This window comes from Varanus komodoensis, unplaced genomic scaffold (assembly GCF_004798865.1).
Source record: "Varanus komodoensis strain SLA01 unplaced genomic scaffold, ASM479886v1 scaffold87, whole genome shotgun sequence".
NCBI lineage: Eukaryota > Metazoa > Chordata > Lepidosauria > Squamata > Varanidae > Varanus > Varanus komodoensis.
In genome coordinates this window covers 394,906-417,106 of record NW_025336565.1, presented here as the reverse complement: position 1 = coordinate 417,106, position 22,201 = coordinate 394,906, and the positions used below count along the sequence as shown (strand labels likewise).

General features: G+C 51.3%; 2 protein-coding genes and 1 long non-coding RNA gene across 4 annotated transcripts in view; 1 reads left to right on the top strand and 2 right to left on the bottom strand.

Annotated features, from left to right (window-relative positions):
* Window positions 1-4,197, bottom strand: RNF227 (ring finger protein 227). Its single transcript, XM_044417269.1, has 2 exons — window positions 3,599-4,197; window positions 1-1,577 (listed from the first exon to the last, which is right to left on the bottom strand). The coding sequence occupies exons 1-2, from the start codon at window positions 4,191-4,193 to the stop codon at window positions 1,525-1,527; spliced, it is 648 nt and encodes a 215-aa protein (XP_044273204.1). The 5' UTR covers window positions 4,194-4,197; the 3' UTR covers window positions 1-1,524.
* Window positions 4,198-4,418: 221 nt separating this feature from the next.
* LOC123016697 lies at window positions 4,419-20,621 on the top strand. The gene is made up of 2 exons (XR_006413466.1): window positions 4,419-4,509; window positions 20,219-20,621. It is a non-coding gene; the product is annotated as an uncharacterized LOC123016697 (long non-coding RNA).
* Window positions 19,223-22,201, bottom strand: part of KCNAB3 (potassium voltage-gated channel subfamily A regulatory beta subunit 3) — a 19,208-nt gene continuing 16,229 nt past the window's right edge. For both annotated transcript variants that reach the window (XM_044417266.1, XM_044417267.1), the window contains 4 exons: window positions 21,974-22,068; window positions 20,886-21,006; window positions 20,296-20,384; window positions 19,223-19,312 (listed from right to left, as the gene is read on the bottom strand). In XM_044417266.1, coding sequence (XP_044273201.1) covers window positions 19,223-19,312; window positions 20,296-20,384; window positions 20,886-21,006; window positions 21,974-22,068 — 395 coding nt within the window. The remainder of the gene's footprint in view (window positions 19,313-20,295; window positions 20,385-20,885; window positions 21,007-21,973; window positions 22,069-22,201) is intronic.

The window sequence follows — 22,201 nt, the reverse complement described above, 5'->3', positions numbered from 1 at the left end:
AGCATTTCAAATCTTAAGTTTTATTAATGTAAAATAAGTTACAGTTATCAAAATATTAAGGAATTGGCACAAATCATAAATACAAAATGAAGTACTTCAAACACATTTCACAGAAATGCTTATTAAAAACAACCATCATTTAAAATGTGATTTTTTCGGCAAGGAAACATCCAAGAGGATCTGGCTGCTCTCTTGATGCAAGTATTAATCACAAGTGGGATTTCCAAAATCTGAGCTCACAGAATGTTTTGCAGCTTCTTAGCAACACAGCAAAAGAAAAGTGAATTAGTAAGGCAGAAACCAAGCTTGCTTGTCCAAAGGCTGCATGTACACTGGGGTCAAGTTTCTCTTTGAGTCCCTATATGCCATTTGGCAAAATCAACTAGTCTCTTTCTTCAGTAACATATCTGAATAACGAGAAATACAACTTGACCTGGTATAAAAAGTTGCAATATAAAGGCCTTAATCACCAAGAACTGTATTAGGTGCCCACAGCCAAGTGACCGGGCCAGTCCAACAACAGAACTGTTGCCGAGAGAGGCTCCTCCTTGGACAAATCATTTGTGCCTGCAAGCTGGGCTCAGATTAATAGTTCAACGATACACCTGGCCCCACCAGGAGAATGTGGCAAAACGGGAATGGTGGCAGTATCCTACCTGGGCAGAAATTAACTCTCACAATACAGACTTACTCCTTTAACTCTGGAGTGCCTCCCAGGTCACAGGGAGGCATTGGATGTCACAGAACCAGAGAGGAAGCATCATGGGGATGCCATCCAACAAAATGTAATTGTTCTTCCACAGGCAGGAAAATGCCAAATATAAAATACATTTAGCCTCCAAGACTGAAGAATGAAGGCTAAACACGCACATGAACAAAGACTGCAGAAAGCATTATTTCCATCCTAACTCCTCCCACAACAATGAACAGAGGTTTTACAAAAACAGTTGCTTTAAGTAGAAAAATAGATTTCAAAGAACGGCAAACCATATATTCAGCTTCCTAACCATATTCATCCATTTCTGACATGACTGGTGGGAAGGCACTTCCAGAAAGTGATTTCTCATTCTCTCCCCTTGTTTTTTAAAGGCAAACAAACAACAGAGAAGTTTGTTGTACCAAAGGTATTGGTGTCGGGGTCAGAATCGTGAGAAACACTCCACTCAGTAGGCTATATAACTGAGCATGAAGTGTCACGTCTTTTCCCCTGCCTCCTGCTGTAACTCTTGCCTCCTGCTGCATTTCACAAGGCCTGAGAAGCAATGGACTACTACAGAACGGTGCTCTTTTGCAGTCGCCCGTCTGCATTGGGCTCTGTGGGTTAAAGAGCAACCGCAAATTCCAAGAACTTCTAAAGGAGAAAAAAGCACATCAGCCTCCATCATCTTCCACACGCTGCCGGGAACGAACACATCACGTATAAGCCAAAGGCTGGTTTCATCAGCTCTTGTTGATTCAGACTTGCTCTGCTTTTTCTGATGTAGCAGGTCATACAAATACGTCAATTCAAGCCAACCCAGCTTTTCAGATGATGTAGCAAGTCATGAGTGCCAGGTCTTTTATTTCGGAGTTGTAGGCTGCCAAGGAGAAACAAAGAACCACTCGTGTAAACAAAGGGTGAGATTATCCCTCTTTGCACTTATAAGCATTTGAAATATCAGTCCCCTGCCTTCTACCAATAGCAGCCACTTTCTTTTATAGAATCTCATCCTTGCAGAAACTACACATTAAAGCTAGGAAGCATTTTACTTATACAACTGCATTTGAGTACACCTACCCTCCCTTCACCCACACCCTGTCTGGAAAACAATGAAGTCACCGGTCAACTCAAGGTCTGTACATACACACTAAAATCAAGTACAGGATTCCCTTTTGCAAAACTTCTTTCCTTTCCTGACCACCAGGGCCTCCTGCTGCATGTTCTCACTGAGGGACCGACCAAAAATCCCAAAGGAATGAGCCAAGCAAGGCTGTGACATCACCCTTCATACAATGGCTTCATTTTAACATGGCGCCACTCTGCCAACTTGGACCATATGCCTGCAAGACCCTGCAGTTCCTTCTCTTTCTCTCACAGGTTTTGTGCCTCAATCGCACCACCACAGAGCAGGCAAGCTCCGTGAATAGCAATTACTGAAGTGGGAAGATGAGGTATAACTCTATTCATTGCACACGGGCTGTTTGCAAACTTAGCTGAAAAAATCAAACTAGTATTTGATGGTGAACAGCTGGGGAAGGAATGTGCACGCAACTGGATGGATGTCTGCACAGTTATTAAGATGAGCACTTTATATCAGGTTGTGCCGGGTGTGCCCTTCTTGTTCTGCTGACATCTCAGTTGCCTCTGACCAGGCCACAGAAGAGACCAGGCCTTTTTATAGCAGCATCTGGACTGAAGAACTTTCCGAAAGAAAGTTAATCTTTTATCTTCCCTGACTGCTCAGTGTTGTCCAGAGCCCCTTCAGAGGCCGGATGCAAAAGGACTAAGCAACACACAGCAACTGAGGTGAGGGACAGCAGCCACAACTTTGCTCCAAAGCTTAAAAAAAATAAACCATTTTATCATAAGCCCGCTGCAGTCATAAGGTCAAATCAACCTTAACAGTCATACCTTAACCAACCAGTAAAATCGTCCTGTATGTAAAAACATCAGTTCTAAAGCAGAAAAATTTTGACTTCTTGTAATACACACCCCACCTCAGAGTGAATAATGACTATGCCTAGAAAATCAGCTACTGTGATTTACAGTAGCTAGAAAATGAGTTACTGTGTGGCTACAAAAACAAAGGGTGCCTGCAGACTCATTAAGCAATTGCCCTACTTTGCTCCCGGAATGTTAATGTGCATCCTGCTGATGTCATCTGCTATTTGCACCTTTACTGTTTTCCCACCTCTTCCCTTACCGGGAGGAAAAAAACTTGTCAGATAAGTAAAAACAGCAGGCCATTTAGTATTGTGTTAAAAGACTTACTTTAGCCTTGCCTGATCTGTACTGGATTATATTTGTTCTTGTTCACCCCTCACATATTTCTCGTGAATCAAGCTGGTATCAGCAAAAAAGCAATACTCCCTGGCTGGTGGTGCTTCTCCATCTGGAGGCATCACAAGGGTGCCTCAAGTATGAACCGACTGCACCGAAAGCCCTGGGGAACACCGGGCACCCGCTCTGCCAGCTGCGCAAAGCACTGCATCGCTGGAGCATGCCCCTCTCCCGCCCCCGACTGCAAGGACCACTTCTCCCTTCTCCGGACCAAGGCCGATGCCACACTGCGTCCCATTTTGGCCACAGGAGGTAAGGAGGGCGCAGATCCAACACGCCTAACACAGAACCGAGTCAGGGAAGATGGCTTTCATAGGGAGCACGGGGCTCTTGGCCAGCATTCAGTCCGGTGGCTCCACTCCAGCTGTGCTGGATTACAGGGCCCATCCTCCCCAACCAACATGCCCCAACGTGCCGGCGCTCCGAGCGACGATGGACCACGGCGCCCATAATGCCTCTGGGCCATGCTGGATGGGGACGGTGGCGGTTGCAGTGCTAGGCCGCGGGATGCCGCCATGCCCATCACCCCCCCGACACGAACAGCTGAAGAGCCCTCACGATTGACTGGCGGCGGCCTCCGCCGGGCCGGCATGGAGCTGCTCCGGCTTCGCCCGCTCCGGCTCCGCGCATGCGCCTGGCGCCCGCCTCCCTTCAGCAGCCGCTTCAGCGCCCTCCAGGGCCGCCACGGCCCGTCGTCGTCGTCCTCGTCGCCGGCGGCCTCAGCCTTGCGGCCGGCCTCCTCCTCCTGCTGCTGCTGCCGCCGCCTCTCGAGGCGCACGACGCGCTGCCACAGCTCGGCGTCGATGGGCGGCAGGACGAGGCGGCGCCGGCCCGCCCCGCTGCCGCGCCGGACGCCGGCCACGAGGAAGTGGGCACGCTCGCGCAGGGACGTGACGGCACGGCAGTAGGGGCACGTGACCTCCTCCCACCAGCCCTCGCGCGCCAGCTGGCAGACGCAGGCGCTGCAGATCACGTGGCGGCAGCGCGAGGGCTTCCAAGAGCCGTGCGCGCCCCCGAGGCGGCGCGGCGCCCGCCCGCAGCGGTCATAGGGCATGCAGCAGATGCCGCACTCCAGCTCCTCCTCCTCCTCCGCCCCGGCGGCTGGCAGGCTCCCTCCGCACTCCCCCACTGCCATGGCTGGTCTGCCCCGCATCCACTGCTGAAGAACCGCCTGACACGCCTCGGCCTCAACTGGACGGTTCCTCTCGCCTCTCCCTCTATATATAGATGCAGCGGGCGCGTGGCGGGATGCTTTCTTCGGCCACGCCCCTTTGTCGCGCAGCCAACGCGGAGCTGGAAGGGGCGGGGCCTCGAGTGCGGCACGAGCCTGACGGCCACGCCTCCTCGCCCGCTTCGTTTGGGGGCGAACAAGGCGGGAAGAGAGCTCGAGGGGGCGGGGCTTTCAAGGCGGATTGGAGTTGAGGTGAGGGCGTGGTGACGCCAGACGCAGCTTTGAACCGCTTCGTCAGGTAGGCAGACAGGCGTCGAACAGGTGAAGAAAGCGTGGCTTTACCTGTGTCATTTCTGCCTGGGCGATGACACTGAAAGGCTCAAGGGGCAGCCTTAGTAGTAAGCTGGACTAGAGGGAAGAGGCCCGAGTTTAACTCTGCCTCAGTGATGGGGTGACCCTGGGCCAGTCAGTGGCCGCCAACCTGGCCTCCCTCACAGGGTCGTTGTGAGGTTACTAAGTGCAGGGGATGGGGTGAGGAGAACCTCAGACCAGCTGCACACAACTCCTGGGAGCTGGGGAAGATCAAAATTATTGGGCAATATTTCACCCTGTCATTCCATCAAGGGGGCCCGAAAGTGGTGGGCAACAGGTTGCGATACCACGAAGCACCCCTCAGCCCTGCTGTCTTTGGACCCTCCCCATGAAAGGGGCCTTTTGGCCCGTGAAGTAATTTGGGAGGCCTGCAGGGAGAACAAAAAACTCACGAGGGTTTATAAAAGGGACAGATCCGGACTCCAGCCAGGTTCCTTGAAGGTTAAAACCTTGGCCCGCTGGGAAGGATTTTCCCCCTGAGAGCTTGGCAGAGGCTGAGGTGAGAGTACAGAAGAACCCTCTGAAGTAACGGGAAAGTTTGGCAGTTGTTGGCTGCGAGTCCCGGAAATGTCACCCTGGCCTTCCAAAGCGGGCCCTGGACAAATAAGATTTACTGGAATGGCAAATGAGAATTGGGTCTTTTGGTTTCGGGCCCAGGAAGCGGGATGTTTGGTCCTTTCCCCTGCACTGAAGGAGATGTGAATGCAGGCTCTGTTGGCATTCCCGGGGGGGGGGGCGGTATTTGGGGGCAAGTCATGTTATGAACCTGCTTGGCTTTTCCCAGGATGAGTCACCCTGTTTGCGTGCTTCTATGGGATCTTGTCCAGGGGAACTTTGCGAAGCGGTCAGGGATGTAGGAATTTGGCAGATCAGTTAGGAGGGCTTGCAATGCCAGCTACTCCCTGCCAAGGAATAGAGAAAGCGGAACTGGAAGTTTCTTCTCTGAAGCCCATTTTTTTGCAGCTGTTTCCTGCTTGGGCAATACGTCAGCAGAGACTTTGACCAGAAAATACCCTTTTGGGTTTTAAGCTCACCATACAATGCACGTACATAAGTGGCGGAGTCTTACAGGAAATGTCTCTTTACTCTTGACCTCGGGGTCAACCTCCTCTCACCCTTTGATTCCAGCCTCCACTTTTGCCTTCAGTGCAAGCTCCTTGTTTTTACTGTAATATGCTGTCAAATATTCTTTGACTTTTGGGGGCCCTGTGAGTGCCCCCCTGCTCAGCTCTTGTAAAATCAAGGCTGTAGCATCCTGGATGGGATGAAGAGTTTGTCTCCCTCCTCTTCTGCCTTCAACTTTCCCAAGCATGATTGTTTTTTCCAGTGAGTCTTTCCTCCTTATTATGAGCCTGATGTACGACAGCCTCAATGCTGGCATTTTTGCTTCCAGGGCAATTTCTGACTTGATTTATTTGATCTAGGGGCCACTAGTTCATCTTTCTGTCTTTGCAAGGTATTCACATGTCTCTTTCACACCCATGTATGGAGATTGAGAATATAGTCGTCTGGATGATCTTGGCTTTAATCACTGGTTAAGACTTCCAGTGTGTCCCTTTTGCATTCTTCAGGTGGCAGGTGGCAGAAAGACTTAGATCGCCTCGATCTGTTTCTGTATGTATGACACTTCCCCATAACCCGAGGCCTCTCTGGGTGGCTCACAAAACAGAGACATACAGAGTAAAATCAACCATCACTTTTAATCACTAAAAAGAGTTTGGAATCAACAGTCCTTATTTTATGTTGAGAGCCAGTGTGGTAGAACGGTTGAAAGTGAGGGCAACTGAGAGGAGGAGGAGGAGGAGGAGGAGGAGGAAGACTTTATAGGAGCATAGAAACAGAGCAAGTCAGAAGGGGCTTCCCGGGCCATCTAGTCTGACCCCTGGCTTCAGCCAGCTCCACTCATGACATGCCCAACCTAAGCTGCCTCAGGTTCCTTGCAGGAAAAAAAAAAGGGGTATATGTATATTTCATACATAAAATAAATGTTATCAGGTGCAAGAAAAAACAAATCCACATCTATGCAGAGTTAATTCTTCTTGCCTTGCTTGTGGCTGTTTTGTTTCTAGTGCTCTCTTGTAACAATGACCTTATAATCTAATCCACAGTTCGTTCCAGTTCAGTTACTCCATAATGACCGGGGTTGCTTCTTTTCTGATCTCCCCACTACAGTGTGTTAAAAGGGTGCTTCCTTTTTATTTCTCTTCATCAGGACAGGTTGACTACCTTGCTGACCCTGCAGCATTATGAGATGCAATTCTTATTCAGGAATAAGAATGGATGTAAAAGGAGATGGGTAAAGGGAGATAAGTACTATGAGTCAGAGGAAAGACTCTGGAAGAGTCAGATATTTTGGTTGTATAATGTTTTTTCTCTCTCGGAGTGCACAGCCTTTCTCCCCTTGACCACACTGAGACAGTGTGGTGTAGTGGTTAAGATTGTGGGACAGGGGCAGTCTAGTTCTACTCTGTGGAATGCGCTCTCCAGAGAGGTCCGCCTAGTGCCGTCGTTATTTGTTTTTCGGCGCCAGGCTAAGACCTTTTTATTTAAACAATATTTTAACAGTGTTTAATATCATCTATAGGCTTTAACTTCCAGCCAGAATGAATCGGGGTTTTTAATTTGTGTAATTTGTATTTTTTGTATTTGTATTGGGCACTATGTTGTCTATTTTTGTTTGTTTATGTAAGCCGTCCCGAGACGTTAAGCGATGGGACGGCTTATAAAAACTCCAAATAAATAAATACATAATAAAAAATAGTCCCCACATGGCCAAGAAACTCACTGGGTGACTTTGAGCTTGTCACAGACTCTCAACCCAAATTACCTCACAGGGTTGTTGTTGTGAGGACAACACTGAGAGGAGGAGGTGATTGATGTAAACTGCCTTTAATTTCTTGGAAGGAAAAAGGTGGGATATCAATATAATGAATAAATGAATAAAAGTTGGCTGGGGAATCACGTCTGCTTGTATACATATGTAGAGATGCGTGCACACGTGTGCAGAATAAAGTTGGAGGAGGAAAACTCATCTTCCTCTCCCATGGTAACCCCCCAACAGACATTGCTGCTTTTGCAGAGCCATTAATGATATTTATTTATTTTTATTTTATTTTATTTAGAATTTTTGTATGCCGTCCCATTCGCATGAGCCTCGGGACAGCTTTCATACAATAAATGAACAACCATATAAATAGTGCACATTTGTACAGGATATTTGTACAACAAATTTGCTGATAAAGTCTGATCCAGTATTCTTTAAAATTGCATCTGATACTGAACTAGTATTTATCAGCATGTTTGATTCTCCCTGTTTTGGGGTTAGTCAAGATGAACTGAAAATTTGGACAGCTCGGAGGATTAAGTTCAAGCCCAATGATGTTGTGAAAAAGCATTATACTTTGGAGTTTTGCACAGAAGCACTCAAGTATCTTGTATTTATTTTATGACAGTTTGGCCCAGTTGTTTTACATTTCTCTGTCAAATCTGTATATCTGTTTGCCAAATGAAAACTGAATCAGGATCAGAGGAAGGAGTTAAAATTGGCAGAAGAAATATCACTAATTTAATGTACACAGAAGATACTCTATTACTGGCAGAAAGCAACAATGAATAAAAAAAACTGATGAAAGTGCAAAAGCAGGACTGCAGCTGAGCATGCAGAAAGCAAATCTCATGGCTACAGAAGAATTACGGAACTTTAATGTCAACAATGACGATTGAAATTGTGAAAGATTTTATTTGCCTTGGCTCAGTTATCAATTCAAAGGGAGGCTGCAGCCAAGAAATTTGAAGAGGGCTGAGACTGAAAGGGCAGCAATTAAGGAAGTAGAAAAGTTCATCAAGGGCAAGGACGTTTCACTGGAGACCAAGGCCAAGCTCATCCACACTATCTTATTCCCCATCTGTATGGATGGGTGTGAAAGCTGGACAGTGAAGGGAATGGATGCATTTGAAGCGGTGCTGGAGGAAAGCTTTGTGAGCGCCCTGGACCGACAGAAAGACAAACGGGGGTCCTGGATCGAATCGAGGCAGAGCTTTCCCTAGAAGCCTACTTTGGGTGCATCACGAGCAGGCTAAACTCCTGGGAGAAGACGATCACGCCAGGGAAGGTCGAAGGCAGAAGAGGAGAAAAGCCGACTAGGAGATGGATCGGCTCCATGAAGGCAGCCCCGGCCTTGAATTACACGAGCTGAGCAGGGCTGCCCCGGAGAGCACATCTCGGGGGGCTTCATTCAGGGGGTCGCCATAAGCTGGAGATGACTGGATGGCACATCGCAACAACAACAACAACATCTGCCAAACAAGGGTACTAGTCTGTCCAAGCGGGTGCTTACATAGCTACCCTTCTGAAATCTGCGTTTCACGCTGTACAGAACAGCCCTAGAAACATACGAGGAGTGCTCCATGAGCCCCCGTTTTGCATGCCCCTGGAGGCTGGTGCGCCATGACGGTGGGTTAAGTCTCCCTGGATGTCTGTATGCGCAGCGATAGGGAAGAAACGGCATCTCTCTAGTAAACAGGAAGCTGTGAAACCAGTGCGGGACCGAAGCTCATGCAGCTTTCCTTCTCAGCAGCTGGGATGATCACACACCTGGCTGTCACAAAGGAACTTGGAAGAGCTGGGACTGGCTGAGTCTGACAAGATTGGTGTCCGTGTCAGACACCAGTGGGGACCAAATGAACAACGAATTCAGGGACAGGTTTGTGGGGAGCCCAAGCTGCTGCTGTGAACTCAGAGGAGTAGCACTTGACTGCACTGCTGATGCATCGAAAGAGTAGGGGAATGTCACTTTATAGGGACCACAACAAAGGGAACTCTCTTGGCGGGTGGACTTTGTATTCAGCCAGATCGATTTGGACAGACTCAGGACGTAACTGAATGAACGTGGGGCTCCTTTGAAGCTGACCAAATCTGAGCATTGCTAGACTTTTGGATTTCAGAGGAACCCAGAGACTGTATGCCTCCGAAAATTGGCGCATTCTCCCCCAAGATAATTTTGTGGTGATCACACACTGATTTTAGTGGCTGAGTCCTTACTGATTTGGTACATGTATGAGAAAGTGTACACACGGGAAATACTGGCCCTAGATGTGTAGCGTAGGGGCAGAAACAAAAGGCACAGTGCGGATCATGCATTCTTGGGGTTGTAGGCCTTTTTCCTGTCCAGGCAAAATCACGTTGCACCCAAAATCTTGCACTGTGGACCAGTCCTATTCAGGGTATCAGCCTGCCTGGGCCATCTCTTTATATTTGCATTTCCCAGCTTTATACTTGCATTTTAAAAAAGAAATTCCGCTCCACAACCCCCTGGCGACTCAGCTAATGACCTTGCAATCGGTGCCCAGAAATGATTCCTCCAGGAATCTGAAGTGTATCACTGGGTCAGTGACGTGGGCCTCGCCTTCCTTCCAGGGCTTGTTGTTGCTGTTCTCTCACCTCCTTGTACAATCGCGAGTTTTCTGTGGAGCTGGGCTAGCGAGGTTTCCTCCCTTGTTGACTTATCCCCAGCTGTGGAGCGACGGCAGCCACTGACTCATTTTGTTCATGCAAGGATGTGAAGAGAAAATTGGCAGCCACACAGGGAGAGGTTCTGAGGAGAACGGCTAGCAGGAACCATCACCAGCAGAAAGCATGTGAGTCAGCCCCTTTCTGAACAGTGAGAGTGGATTTATATATCCCGGGATAGCGACTCTATACCAGCCAGCCAGAAAGTAATAAGGGATATCATAACAGCAGAGCGCATCTCAAGGACTTGTGTGCATCACGTACATTTTAGATACAAAAGCCCTGTGAGGCGGGCCAGTGCTCTTGCCCTCTGACTGGCCACACGGGAAGCTCCTGCAAGCCCCTTGGTTTTGCCTGTCCTCATACAAGAGACACCTGCAGACGTGGCTTCCCGGCTGGAGAAATGCAGTTCTTTTCCTTGGGAGCCTTACTGAAGGCCCAGCCAACATTTTTCATCTTGTACACCCCACATGAATGCCAGGGACGGGGCACAGTAGCCTTCAGTAAGAAAGCTGTCAGAGTGAATACCGTGAGACTTCCAGACTTCAGAATGGATTTCTGCAGGATCAGTTCCTTTTGTGCAGAACTGCTCTGGACTAAATCCCATCCACATAAGAAAGATCCACATCACGGAAAGGACTAGCGCTCCCTGCCAGCTAAACAGTTGCTCCAGCCAGTTACTGAAATTCGGATATCAGTAAAAATAGGCGTTTTGAAATGCAACATACCCTGATGAGCTGGGGGCCTTTTCAGCGTATCAAAAGTATCCTTTAAGGTGCTCTCCTTGCATAGGTCTGTGCCCTTCATCTCTCGAGCCGATCAATCAGTTAGATTGCGCACCTAACGAAGCTGGCCCAATTTTTTTAAAAATATCACTGTAGCTTTAACAGGAACACGTTCTGTGTTTGTGCTTTGCTTATTATTATTATTATTATTATTATTATTATTATTATTATTATAACATTTCTATGCCGCCCCTTGCCGAAACCTCGGGGCGGCTTACAACATGATAAAATACATTGAAATACAATAGTACATAATAAATTACCATTAAATATAAAAATACAAAAAATACATTGATTTACAAATACAAAATTAAAATTATCAGTATAAAATAAACATATAGAAGGAGAAAGAGAAGGAAGAAGAAGTTGCCCAGGCCAGATCATATGTTTTAACAGTTGAAATGATGTTTAAATAAAAAGGTCTTTACCTGGCGCCGAAAAACCAGTAACGACGGTGCCAGGCGGACCTCTTTGGGGAGTGAATTCCATAGGTTGGGCGCCACCACAGAGAAAGCCCTCCTCCGGGTACTTACTCTCCTAATTTCTTTCATGGAGGGTTCCCAGAGAAGGGACTCTCCCGCAGATCTCAAAGGGCGGTCGGGCATATACGGACGTAAGCGCTCGTTCAGGTAGCCAGGACCCAAGCCGTTTAGGGCTTTGTAGGTCATAATCAACACCTTGAATTGGGCCCGGGCTTCAATGGGAAGCCAGTGAAGCTGATGGAGGACTGGAGTCATGTGAGCATAACGCCCCGTCCCCGTCAGCAACCTGGCAGCTCTATTTTGCACCAATTGAAGTGTTCGGACTGTCTTCAGGGGAAGCCCCACGTAAAGCGCGTTACAGAAGTCTAGGCGGGAAGTCACCAGCGCGTGTGTCACCGTCGCCAGGCAGTCGTACTCCAGGTAGGGGCGCAGCTGATTAATCAGCCGAAGCTGAAGGAAGGTGTTCCTCGCCACCGCTGTCACCTGAGCTTCCAAAGAAAGCTCCGGGTCGAGGAGTACTCCTAAGCTGCGGACCTTATCCCTAAGAGGGAGTGTTGCACCATTCAGGACCAGGTCAAATCCACCCTCTCCGAAACCCGATCCGCCAACCAACAGGACCTCCGTCTTGTCTGGGTTGAGTTTCAGTTTATTATTTCAGCTTAGGGTGGTTCTGGCTTCTACCCGTCTCATTTCTAACCATTAATTGGAGGTGCTGCTGTTAGCTTCTTCTCCGTGGCCAAACAAGCTTGATGACTCATGTTGCGGTTGTCACCAGAGGCTTGTGGGAAGATCTGGCCAGCCATGTTTTATTACTTGGCTTGCCCCGGAGAAATGAAAGCCAAGCAGGAAGGATGAAGGATGTTTTGTAGGCAAGGACTCAGCCCCTTCTCTGAAGTGACTGTGGCTGCAGGTGTGAAAACAGAGCGGGTCTCCTTGGCCTGCACTTGTAAGGGTGTTGTCCTGCCTGCGTCCCACGGAGGAAGGGACCTCTCTGTCAGTGCAGCCGCGATGCAGCCGCCCACAGCGCCCCACGAAAGGTCTTGTGACTGCCCCACAGTGAAACTTCTCGTGCTGAGTTCAGGCTTCTGACTTGTTAATCTCTTCACTGATGACAAAGAAGATAATTGATATTTCCTCTCGAATAAGATAATTGTTGAGCTAAGAGGAAATGCCGATGCGTGAAAGAATTATTGTAACATGATACATGCGCCCCAAGGCCAAATGACACCTCCCAGGATCCGACCCACGGAACCCAAGGGCCATCCAGTCTGGCGCCCATGCACACAGCTGCGCACAGCATCCCTCCTCCTGCCCTAACCCCAACCCTCTATGCAGGCATGCCAGCTTGGTGAGACGGAGCCCACGGCCAGCACGGCCAGGAGCCACTGACAGCCTCCTCCACGAATCTCTTTCCAGTCCCCTTTTAAGGCCTTCCAGACCGGAGACCCTCACCGCTTCCTGTGCCGGCAAATTCTATAGTTTAACTGCATGAAGGACTTCTCATCTGTCCTAAATCTCCCATACAGCAGCCCCCCCCACCCCAGTTGGGAGCTGCTCCCACCCCTGATAATTTTTGCTGCCTTTCTCTGTACTGTCTTCAACTCAATAGTATCCTTTTTCAGGTAGGGTGACCAGAACCAAACACAATATTCCAAGCGCAGTTGCACCAAAAATTGTACATTTCTAATGATGGCCAGCTTGCCGCTTGCCTGCCTCACAGCATGAAAACATAGAAACAGCGAGTCAGAAGGGCCTCCCGGGCCATCTAGTCTGACCCCCGGCTCCAGCCGGCTCTGCTCTCGACATGCCCACCATGTGGACGTCCAGCCTGTCCTTGAACACCCGCACCGATGGGGCCTCAACGACCTCCTGGGGAAGCCCATTCCACACCCTTGGGGTCCCGACTGTCAGGAAGTGCTTCCTGGAATCCAAATGGAACCTCGGTTCCCTGAGCTTTGCTCCGTGGGAGCACGTCCTGCCTTCCTCTGCAGGGGAGAACAGGTCTCTCCCCACCTCCGTGTGACACCCCCTCACATGCCTCTATGTCACCAACATATCTCACCTGGCTGTCACCTGATCACCAGATCCCTTTCTTGCTCCATCACTGCCAGCTCAGGTCCCATCAGCCTAAACTTGAAGCTGGAATTGTGCGCCCCAACATGTGTTACTCTGTACTTGCTTACACCGAATGGCATTTCCCATGTTGATGCCCTTTCCCCCAGTTTGGGGAGATCCATTTGGATCTCCTCATGATCCCTTTTGCTTTAAGCCACTCTAAACAGCCGGATGCCATCCGCAAACTTGACCACTTCACTACCCACTCCTAATATCTTATTTAAATGTGTTGACCATGACTGAACATGAGACTCTGATTGCAGTCATACCACAAGCTTGTATAAGGGCACTATGACATTGGCCGTTTTAATTTTCAGTGCTTTCCTAATTATGCCCAAGAGGGTATTTGCCTCTTCCACAGCTGCCACTCATTGGGCATTTTCATCCAGCTGCCCACCGTAGCCCAGGGTCTCGTTCTCGGTCAGTCACTGCTCACTCAGATCCCACCCACTTACGAGTATTCTTGGAATTTTTTTGCCCCAAGGCACATGACTTTGCCCTGGCCTAACTTGGGCCACATTTGCTATTTGGATGCCCTTTCCCAAAGCTAGGTTGGCTCTTTGGTGCTCCTTGCAACCTCTTCCTTGTTCAGCCATCCCAAATAATGTGGGATCCTCTGTGCACCATGTCAGAGCTTTCTCCTGATTTCATATAGTTGACGTATAAGTTGAAAAACAGACGTTTACATCCGAGCTTTTTCATTCAGCCCACTTCTGGAATGCAGTTCCCAACAGCATCTGAATTAAATATCAATTCAAGGTTGCCCTTGGGCAGAAAGGGGCTCGACACCACATTGCGGCCAATGATCGGACAAACTCGGGACGGCTTCCTGGGCCTCGCACAACAGGATTTTAAAGCATGTATGTCAGAATCATGGCCGGGGCCTGCAAAGTTGTGTACGTGGCCTGCATCACACAGGTTCGAGAGGCAGAATGGAGATTCTGGAGCAGGATAGACCTAATTTGGCCCTGAGCATCTCCACCTCAAGGTCCTCAGGAAGCAGGTGAGGTGTGATCCGCCAGAGCCTTTTTCAGAGCACGTGGGCAAATAATCTGGCTGTCGCTGCATATGCTGCTACCTTAGCAACGGCTCTCACATTAGGCGATGAATGTGTTTTGTGGAGTCTTGTGTGGGCACAGTTGTGTGAGACAACTGCAGTGTCTCAGTTTGAATTCATTTCCTTGGAGTTCTAGATCGAAAGACCTTTTCAGTGAGCATTAAACCATGCTTTGTAAGTTCTAGTTTGATTGGCTTCTGCTTAGCTTCTTTGACAAACTGGGAGTTTTTGAAGAAGAAATTATTCCAGCTCTTCTTTCTCTCTTAACACAACCTTAGCCCTGAGCATGGACAGAGTGTCCTTTTTCCAATGGCCAGAGCACCCCAGGGCGAGGTACTGTGAGCTCTGCTGGGCGTTGTGCTGGCTGCGTTGCCTCCTCAGAAATATACCGGAAATGATCAGTGAAGTCTATTTCCCCTAAAAATATACTAAGCATTGCCGCTGCAGGCTTGTGCGTTATCGAGAGTCGATGCTCCTAAAGCAATTGTGCTTTGTCACCGAGCCAGCCTGAAAAATGCTGTGGCAGATTGCAGGATGCCACATTCCACCCTTGCAAATGTTGTGGTGGCACTGTTCCTTTTTTTAGAAATGGAGGGGGTTTTATTTTTAACTTACTGATTTATATTGTATCCAGTTTGTATGGGTTTATCTTGCTCTGTCCTTGGAGGTAGCCTAAAATTAATTTTAAATAGGCAGAAGACGGATATGGCCAGCCCGTTTGAGTTGCATCTCTTTTGTCCCAGAGGAGGCAAGAAGACACAAGCACAGAACCCCCTAAGAAAGAAACCCCAAATTCATCCCCCTTATTTGTACAGATTTGTGGGAAAGAACTGTCTTTCTGGCTGCTGAGATTGTTCCCCCTTCGATCCCTGCCTAGCGCAGCTCAGCAGGAAGCTTCCCCCCAGGAAGGACCCCAAAGTAGCAAAAACACTACCCAAGGCCATCTCCATTTGGTTGCTTGGTCTTGTTTATTTCAGCATTGCAAATATCTTTCCCCCCCACAAAAAAGGGGAAAAACACCCCTAAATATGCCCGTTCTACGTATCTCCAACATTCCGGTCTCTCTCTTCTTTCGGGCCGATCTCTGCAGGAGGTAAGTGCTTGACCCAGAGGGGCGCTTGCTTGAAGTAGTCCATCCTTTTTTGGGTGGGTGTTGGGGTGCAGTGCGCAGGCCGGCAGTTCCGCCACTGTCCTCGAGAGGGCGCCATTCCCCCTCGGACTGCACTGCTCTTTTCTACCTCCAGAGGCTTTCCTGTTCCTGAGGGTGCCGAGCCCCACTGGGAGAAACCGTGCCTCCGTTTCCCTTGTGGGTTTGCAAGAGTTTCAAGCAGAGTGGCTGGACATGCTGTACTAATCGCGGCAGAGAGAAAACCTTTAGGCCTAGTTCGAGGAAGGACCCCGGAATCCAGCTCGAGCTCTGCCAGTTTCACAAAGCAGGCTGGTATACAGTGGGACACGTTTGGGCAGGAATAAAAGACTTTAACAGCTCCCAACATGCTCCAGCCATGAGGCCTGCTGGGAGCTGTAAGCTTTTTATTCCTGCCTGGAGATGTTTAAGATTGTGTAGTCAGCAAATCGGTTTCAGTTGTGCATTTAGGCAGGAAGGATCTTTTTTTAAAAAATGATTTATTCAGTCCTTTCAGATTTCCTGTGTAATTTTAAGATGATTCCTCCTGTGCTTTCCAGGGGGCACGGGATGTAAACGTAAACAGACTCATTTTAAAGACTGTACTGGGAATTCACAAAAAATTCCACCATTGGCGTCACATTTCATGGACTGGGTGCCCCCTGCCTGCAACGGGAGGAAATTCCACAGGAGCAGCTTTTGGGGCCACAGAGGTCTCCACGTGGAAACAACGAAGCACCTGTTGGATTTCTGCTCATATCTTTTGTGCCTATGGACCCAAAGAGGTAGCTACATTCTTGGCTGGTGGGGGCCAATTCCCATTGTAAACAAACAGGGCTGGGAGCCTTGTATGCAAACTGCTTGCAAAAACGGTAGAGTATTTCCCAGCATGCTCCAGCCAGTAATGGCTGACTAGGGCATGCTGGGAGTTGTAGTCCAACACATCTAGAAAAATCAGGATGAGGGTTATTGTACAGGAGAGCTGAAGTGGCAGCTCTGGTTGGAGAAGAGCTTGGATGATTTTTTATTATTATTATTATTATTATTATTATTATTATTATTATTAAACTAAGAACTGGCACGTGCTAGTTTCCTCTTCCCTCCCAACACCTTTTCTTTTTTGTCACAACTTTTTAGATTTTTACACCTGAGTACAAGAACTGTTCTATTATTCAGCTCTCTTAAGTCACTCTTGGAGCCTTTTTTGGCTCAAGAGTGGGGTAAAAATGTTGCAAATGCCTGAAAAAGTCATGCATACGCCAGGGAGAAGTTCCACCTTGCAAACTTGCACCCACTCTGCATGTACCACAAAGAGATCCCCTCCTGCAGAGACCCCGAAAAGCGACAGAAGTGCAACTTGAGTGTAAACCTTGCCACAGGCTCATCCGCTACCGGAAAAATACAGCCTCATGCTGTTTTTGTGGCCAGTGCAGGGGAGCAGGCGTACTTGCGGCCCGTCCTGGAAGCGCAGCAGATCCAAAGCGATGCATTGTGCAAAAGGGAGGGCGGGCACCCAAGGGCAGGGCCAGGGCATTGCCGGCTCCCTTTCTGCTCCCCCCACTGCCCCCGGGTTACCCGTCACCTTCGGGGGCTTTTTATTATTGCTTCAAGAAGAGATGGCTCTTTCCCTGGATGAGGAAGGGCATGCCGTCAGAATGCCGCATCAAAGCAGAATTTTAAGCCAGCACGGAGAGGGGGCCATGGCCGCTGCCCGCGGCTGGTGGCGCTGGCGCCTATAGAGGGAATGAAGGAGAAAGCGAGCCACAGAGGCGAGCCGAGAGGAGGGGGGAAAGGTTTTCTGTCTCTGCCATCTGCCAGGGAGGAGCTGTTGCCATTCGGCTTCCTTGCCCATTCAGTGAGAGGGAAGAAAGGGTGACTGCTGGGGGGCAGTATTGCTTTACACCAGCTCTGGTGCAGACAAAAGCAAATTAATATTTAGGGGAAAGTAAACCCGAGAAAACTGTAAACCGTCATGAGCTTGTTAAGGAATAACGGTGTAGAAAAACTCTGAATGAATCTATCAGCAAACCAATACAAAACCCCCTCTTGCAAAGCCCACCTTCTCCAAATGGGTGGCCTTCCAGAAATGCCGGACTGCAGTTGCCATAATCCTCACTCAGCAGGGCCAACCTGGGTGCGGATGATGGGAGTTGCGGGCCAACCTGTCTAAAGGCTGCCAAGGTAGGAAAGGCTGCTCTAAGCTTGCGAGAAGGACGTCGGCCATTCCTGCACGGCAGGAATCCGCAAACCGGGGGCAACACATCCCATCCCAGCCTGTTCCCCAGCTGTGAGGACAACCTAGAGAACTGCTCTGGCCTCTGACCCCAATATGCGGGGCACAATCCAGGCATGGTGGCCTGCCCTCCCAGATGTAGGAAGCAGTGCTTGGCCGAGTGAGGCGCAGACTCTGGCTGCCCCCCCCCCCGCCTCCCCTTAAACGTGTGTCTGCAATGGCCAGTTTGCCCACCCAACCCCCATGTGCATAAAGGGAGGGTCCAATTTATTATTGCTGTTATTTTGCTCGAGGGATGTGCATTTAGGGATGGATAAGGAAGCGGTGCTAAAGGGGTGATTTTGTGGGGGCGTGGGGGCTGACGGTGGAACAGGAGACTGGCAGAAGAGAGAAGGAAGCAAACCTTTCAGCCAAAGGAATTCTGGAAAAGTTAACCAAAAGCAAGTCTAACCTTCTTCCCCATGAGAAAAACAAATTCATAATCCATATTAGAGAAATGCCTCGCCTGAGAGAGCCATGACACTAATATGGATGTGGGAGTGGTTGTATTTGGGGAAAGTGGGCCTGCCAGGGCTGTTCGTTGCCCCGGCCGGAAAAAAGAACGTGCAGGGTCCGTCCCCCCCGCCATGCCTCGCAGTGTGTGGGAAGCCCCCCTAGTCCTGCCCGAGGCCTTTTGCAAGGCTGGCGGGACGTCTGATGCCTCCGGCATGAAACCCAGCATGGCGCCCCTCCCGCGCACTGCCATGGGGCATCACGGGATGGCGCCCGCACAGCTCTGCTGTGGCCCCTCCGAGAGCGGAGAAAGCACAAAGCCATCGGGGGGGCGGGATCGGGACTGGCGGCTGGAGCCATGCGTTGCAGACCGGACAGGCCTGCGAGTGGGTCGGGGGCGGCTGTCCTCACGCCCCAGCCGCGTGCCTGTTCTCTGGCTGCCCCCTTCCCCCGGCCGAGAGGGGGCCCTGCCCTGCCTCAAGAGAAGAGGCGAGCGGGCGTACGGACGGGGAAGGAGGCGAGCGGGCCTTGCTCCCGGCCCCAGCAGGCGGTGGGGCCCCCCACCTGCCCGTCTCTTCGCGGAGCGGCGCATGCCGTGTGCCAGAGCCGCCATTGGAGCAGCAGCAGCCGCGGCCTGGGCGAGCACAACCCCCGCCCCGCCCCGCCTCACCCACCATGGAAGCGTACGGATATTTGGTTCATGCGCAAAGCGGCTCCGGCAGCGGCTGGCGGGAGGGCGAACGTGGGGGGCAGCGGGCGGGGACGGAGCCCCGCGGAGGAGCGAGAGGAAACGCAGTCTGTTTGGGACACAGCGTGCACAGTCCCGGGCGCCACGCGTCCCTACGCCCGGGACTCCTTTTTGGTATTGGGCTTGTTCCCCAGCAGCGCGTCGATCTCCTGGGCCACCTGGGGTGTCAGCTGGGTGAGGACCTGCAAGGGGGAGAGAGAGCACATCCCCTCTGTTGGGCTGGCCCCCCATCCTCCCGGGGCCACTTCACCCCTGCCTCTGCCCCGTCCCGGCTGCTCAGGCGCCCCTTAATCACGCACATTCTGAAAGAAGCCAGTTCCACCCAACTTCCCACGGAGCTTCACGTGCTCCCTCGACTCTTGCCAGCCCCAGAGTCTCTGGGCCACAGAACCGCGATGCTGCCACCATCCGTGGAGGCCGCCACGTCAACCCCAGCCCAGCACAGGGACCGCGCGAAGCACCCGACCAATGGTCGCGCTGACTCTGCCGGAAAGCCTCCGGCGACGGGAAGCCCGGCGGCTCTGCTCTGAGCGCTGGGAAGTCTCCCCGATGCTCCCCTAAACGCCTGCCCAGGGCGGGAGAAGCAGCGCCTTCCCTATTCTGCGGGGTGGCCCTCAGGAAGCGCCAGCATCACCTGCCTCCATCTCCTCTCGCTGGGCCTAAGCATGCCCACGTTGTTCCCCTCCTTCCCCACAGGACTTTGCTTCTAGGCTCCGATCCTCCCTGCTGCCCTTCCCCGAACTCCTTCCAGCTCATCTGAAACTTGAGAGCGCACCGGGCGGGATCCAGAACCGGCCACAGGATCCGAGGGGAAGCGGAGGGGGCTTTGGACAGGGTAGGTCTCCGGGAGCCAAAACCCACAGCTCCCGCTTTGCAGCCATGCCCTGCGGGGGCTCATATTCCTCTCGTGACCCCCCCATCTCCCCGTGCCCCTTTTCACTGGCACCTGGCCAGCCCGGCACCCACACCTGGCACCTGCGCAGCTGACCTCTCTTTCTGGCTGGAGAGCTATTGCCCTTGGGTTGGATTTCATTTTCCCAGCCCCTCTTTCTAACTTCACATTTCAAATTTGGTTTCTGTCTGCCAAGGCATCAGCCCTCCCGCCCAGCTCTGAGCCACCTGCAAACGGCCACGTGCCCCCACATCATTCAAAAATCTTACTCACCTGAATGGATCCCAAATTCTCAATGAGCTGCTCTGCACTGGAGACGCCAAGGAGGACTGAGCTGACACCTTCCGAGCGGAGACACCACGCTTCGGGTGGGGAGCAGAAAGCGGAAGGTGGATAGAGGAGAAGGGAGATGGGAGAATCGTGTTGGCCAGAAGAAAAATCCCAACCTCTGTATAGCATAATGGCTTCTTTACATGAGCGCCTGCAGAACTAGCTCCTACTTCCTTTTGATAAGAAACCTGTTCCGATGCAAACGGGTCATGGCCAAAGCATGGGGGAAACAAAGCGCTTTGGGCAATTAAAAACCTTTCCCAGACACAGACAAGTTCTTTGCTCTCGTAATTCTTCAAGGGAGAATATTCTTAGAAGGTCTCACACACCGCTGGTCACCAGGTCCTTCCTCCAACCAGCCTACGCTCACTAACGTCCAGTTTGCGGCTGCCACTGCCCGAATGCACATCCGTATCTTCGGCCCAAGGACCTCGATTCCCTCGACCAGGACTAGTGTAGTGCGCGACCTTCCACCTCTCAAGCGGCACACGGAACACAGCCAGGCCCCCCAAAAGACGCCCCCTTCCCCTTACCGATGGCCAGCTGGGCCACAGTGCATCCGAGGCGCTCCGCAATCGGATGGAGCTCCTTGACTTTCGCCTGTTGCTTCTTGCCCTCTTCGCTCTGCAGCTTCTCCTTCAGCCACTGGTAGCCCTGGTCGTGGGGGCGAGAGAGACGTGTGGGGAAGCCACATCGCATGGCAAGCTGGGGCAACGGGGCAAATATCAGCAGGCGGCTGGGAACATGGACAGGTTCCGGGGAGCAGAGATCTCAGAAGGGCCCCCTCCACAACAAGGCATTTTTGCTTGGGATGAGCAAGGGAGATGCCGGCTGGAGGCGTGCGAGAGGAGCCCCGGAACGAACTTGCTAGTTTGGAGCACCTGGTCCTGGAACATGCAAAGTGGTAACCAGTGTGGTGTAGTGGTTCAGAGCTGGGACTGGGACTCAGACGATCTGGGTTCGAGTCCCCGCTCAGCCATGGAGCCAACTGGGTGACTTTGGGCCAGTCACAGCCTCTCAGCCCAACCTACCTCGCAGGGTTGTTGTTGTGGGGATAAGATGGAGGAGGAGAATCATGTAAGCTGCCTTGAGCCCTTTGTAGGAAAAAGGCAGGATGTGAATCGAAAAATAAATAAATAAACTAAAATGAATAACCATGAGAAGAGAGCCATGAGTGTGAGCAGGATGCGTCTCACTTGCCACGAACTAAGCACAGCCAGCTCTGGAGCCATGATTATGGGATGGTGAGGGGTGTGGTTTTTCAGGCGGACTGGAGTACCTGCTCCTTCAGGTGGGACCAGGGGGAAGGTTCAAGGGGAGCTTGCCGGTGGAAGGCCAGAAATCCAGTGCCCCAGTAGCTGTGGGATCGCTGTCCATTTACAGCAGCCTTAGCCAAGCAGGTGCCCTCTGGACGGCTGGGGAGCATGGGTGCTGCAGCCCAGCACCTCTGGAGGCCGCTTGCTTGGCAAAGGCTCATTTGAGGCACTTGTGTGAGGTTTCCCTCTTAGGGGCGGCTTGGGTGAGACGGAGAGAGTGGCCTCACCGAAAGGCCAGCCGGGGGGGGGGGGGGGGGGGGGGCCCCCGCGGGGGGGGCGGGGGGGGGGGGGGGGGGCGCACGTACCTTCATGGCAGCACGACAGTTTTCGGGCACCCGCTCCTCGTACTTCCCCGTGATCAGACCACATGCCAGTGGCGACCAGGTAATGGCTCCGACCCCTAAACGACAGGTGGACAAGGCAGGCAGGTGAGAAGAAATGGACACTGCTGTCCCCCGCCCACACTCCAACACGGCCCCCTCTAGATGTTCTGGGCTACAGTGGCCTGGCTGGCTGGGGATGATGGGAGTTGC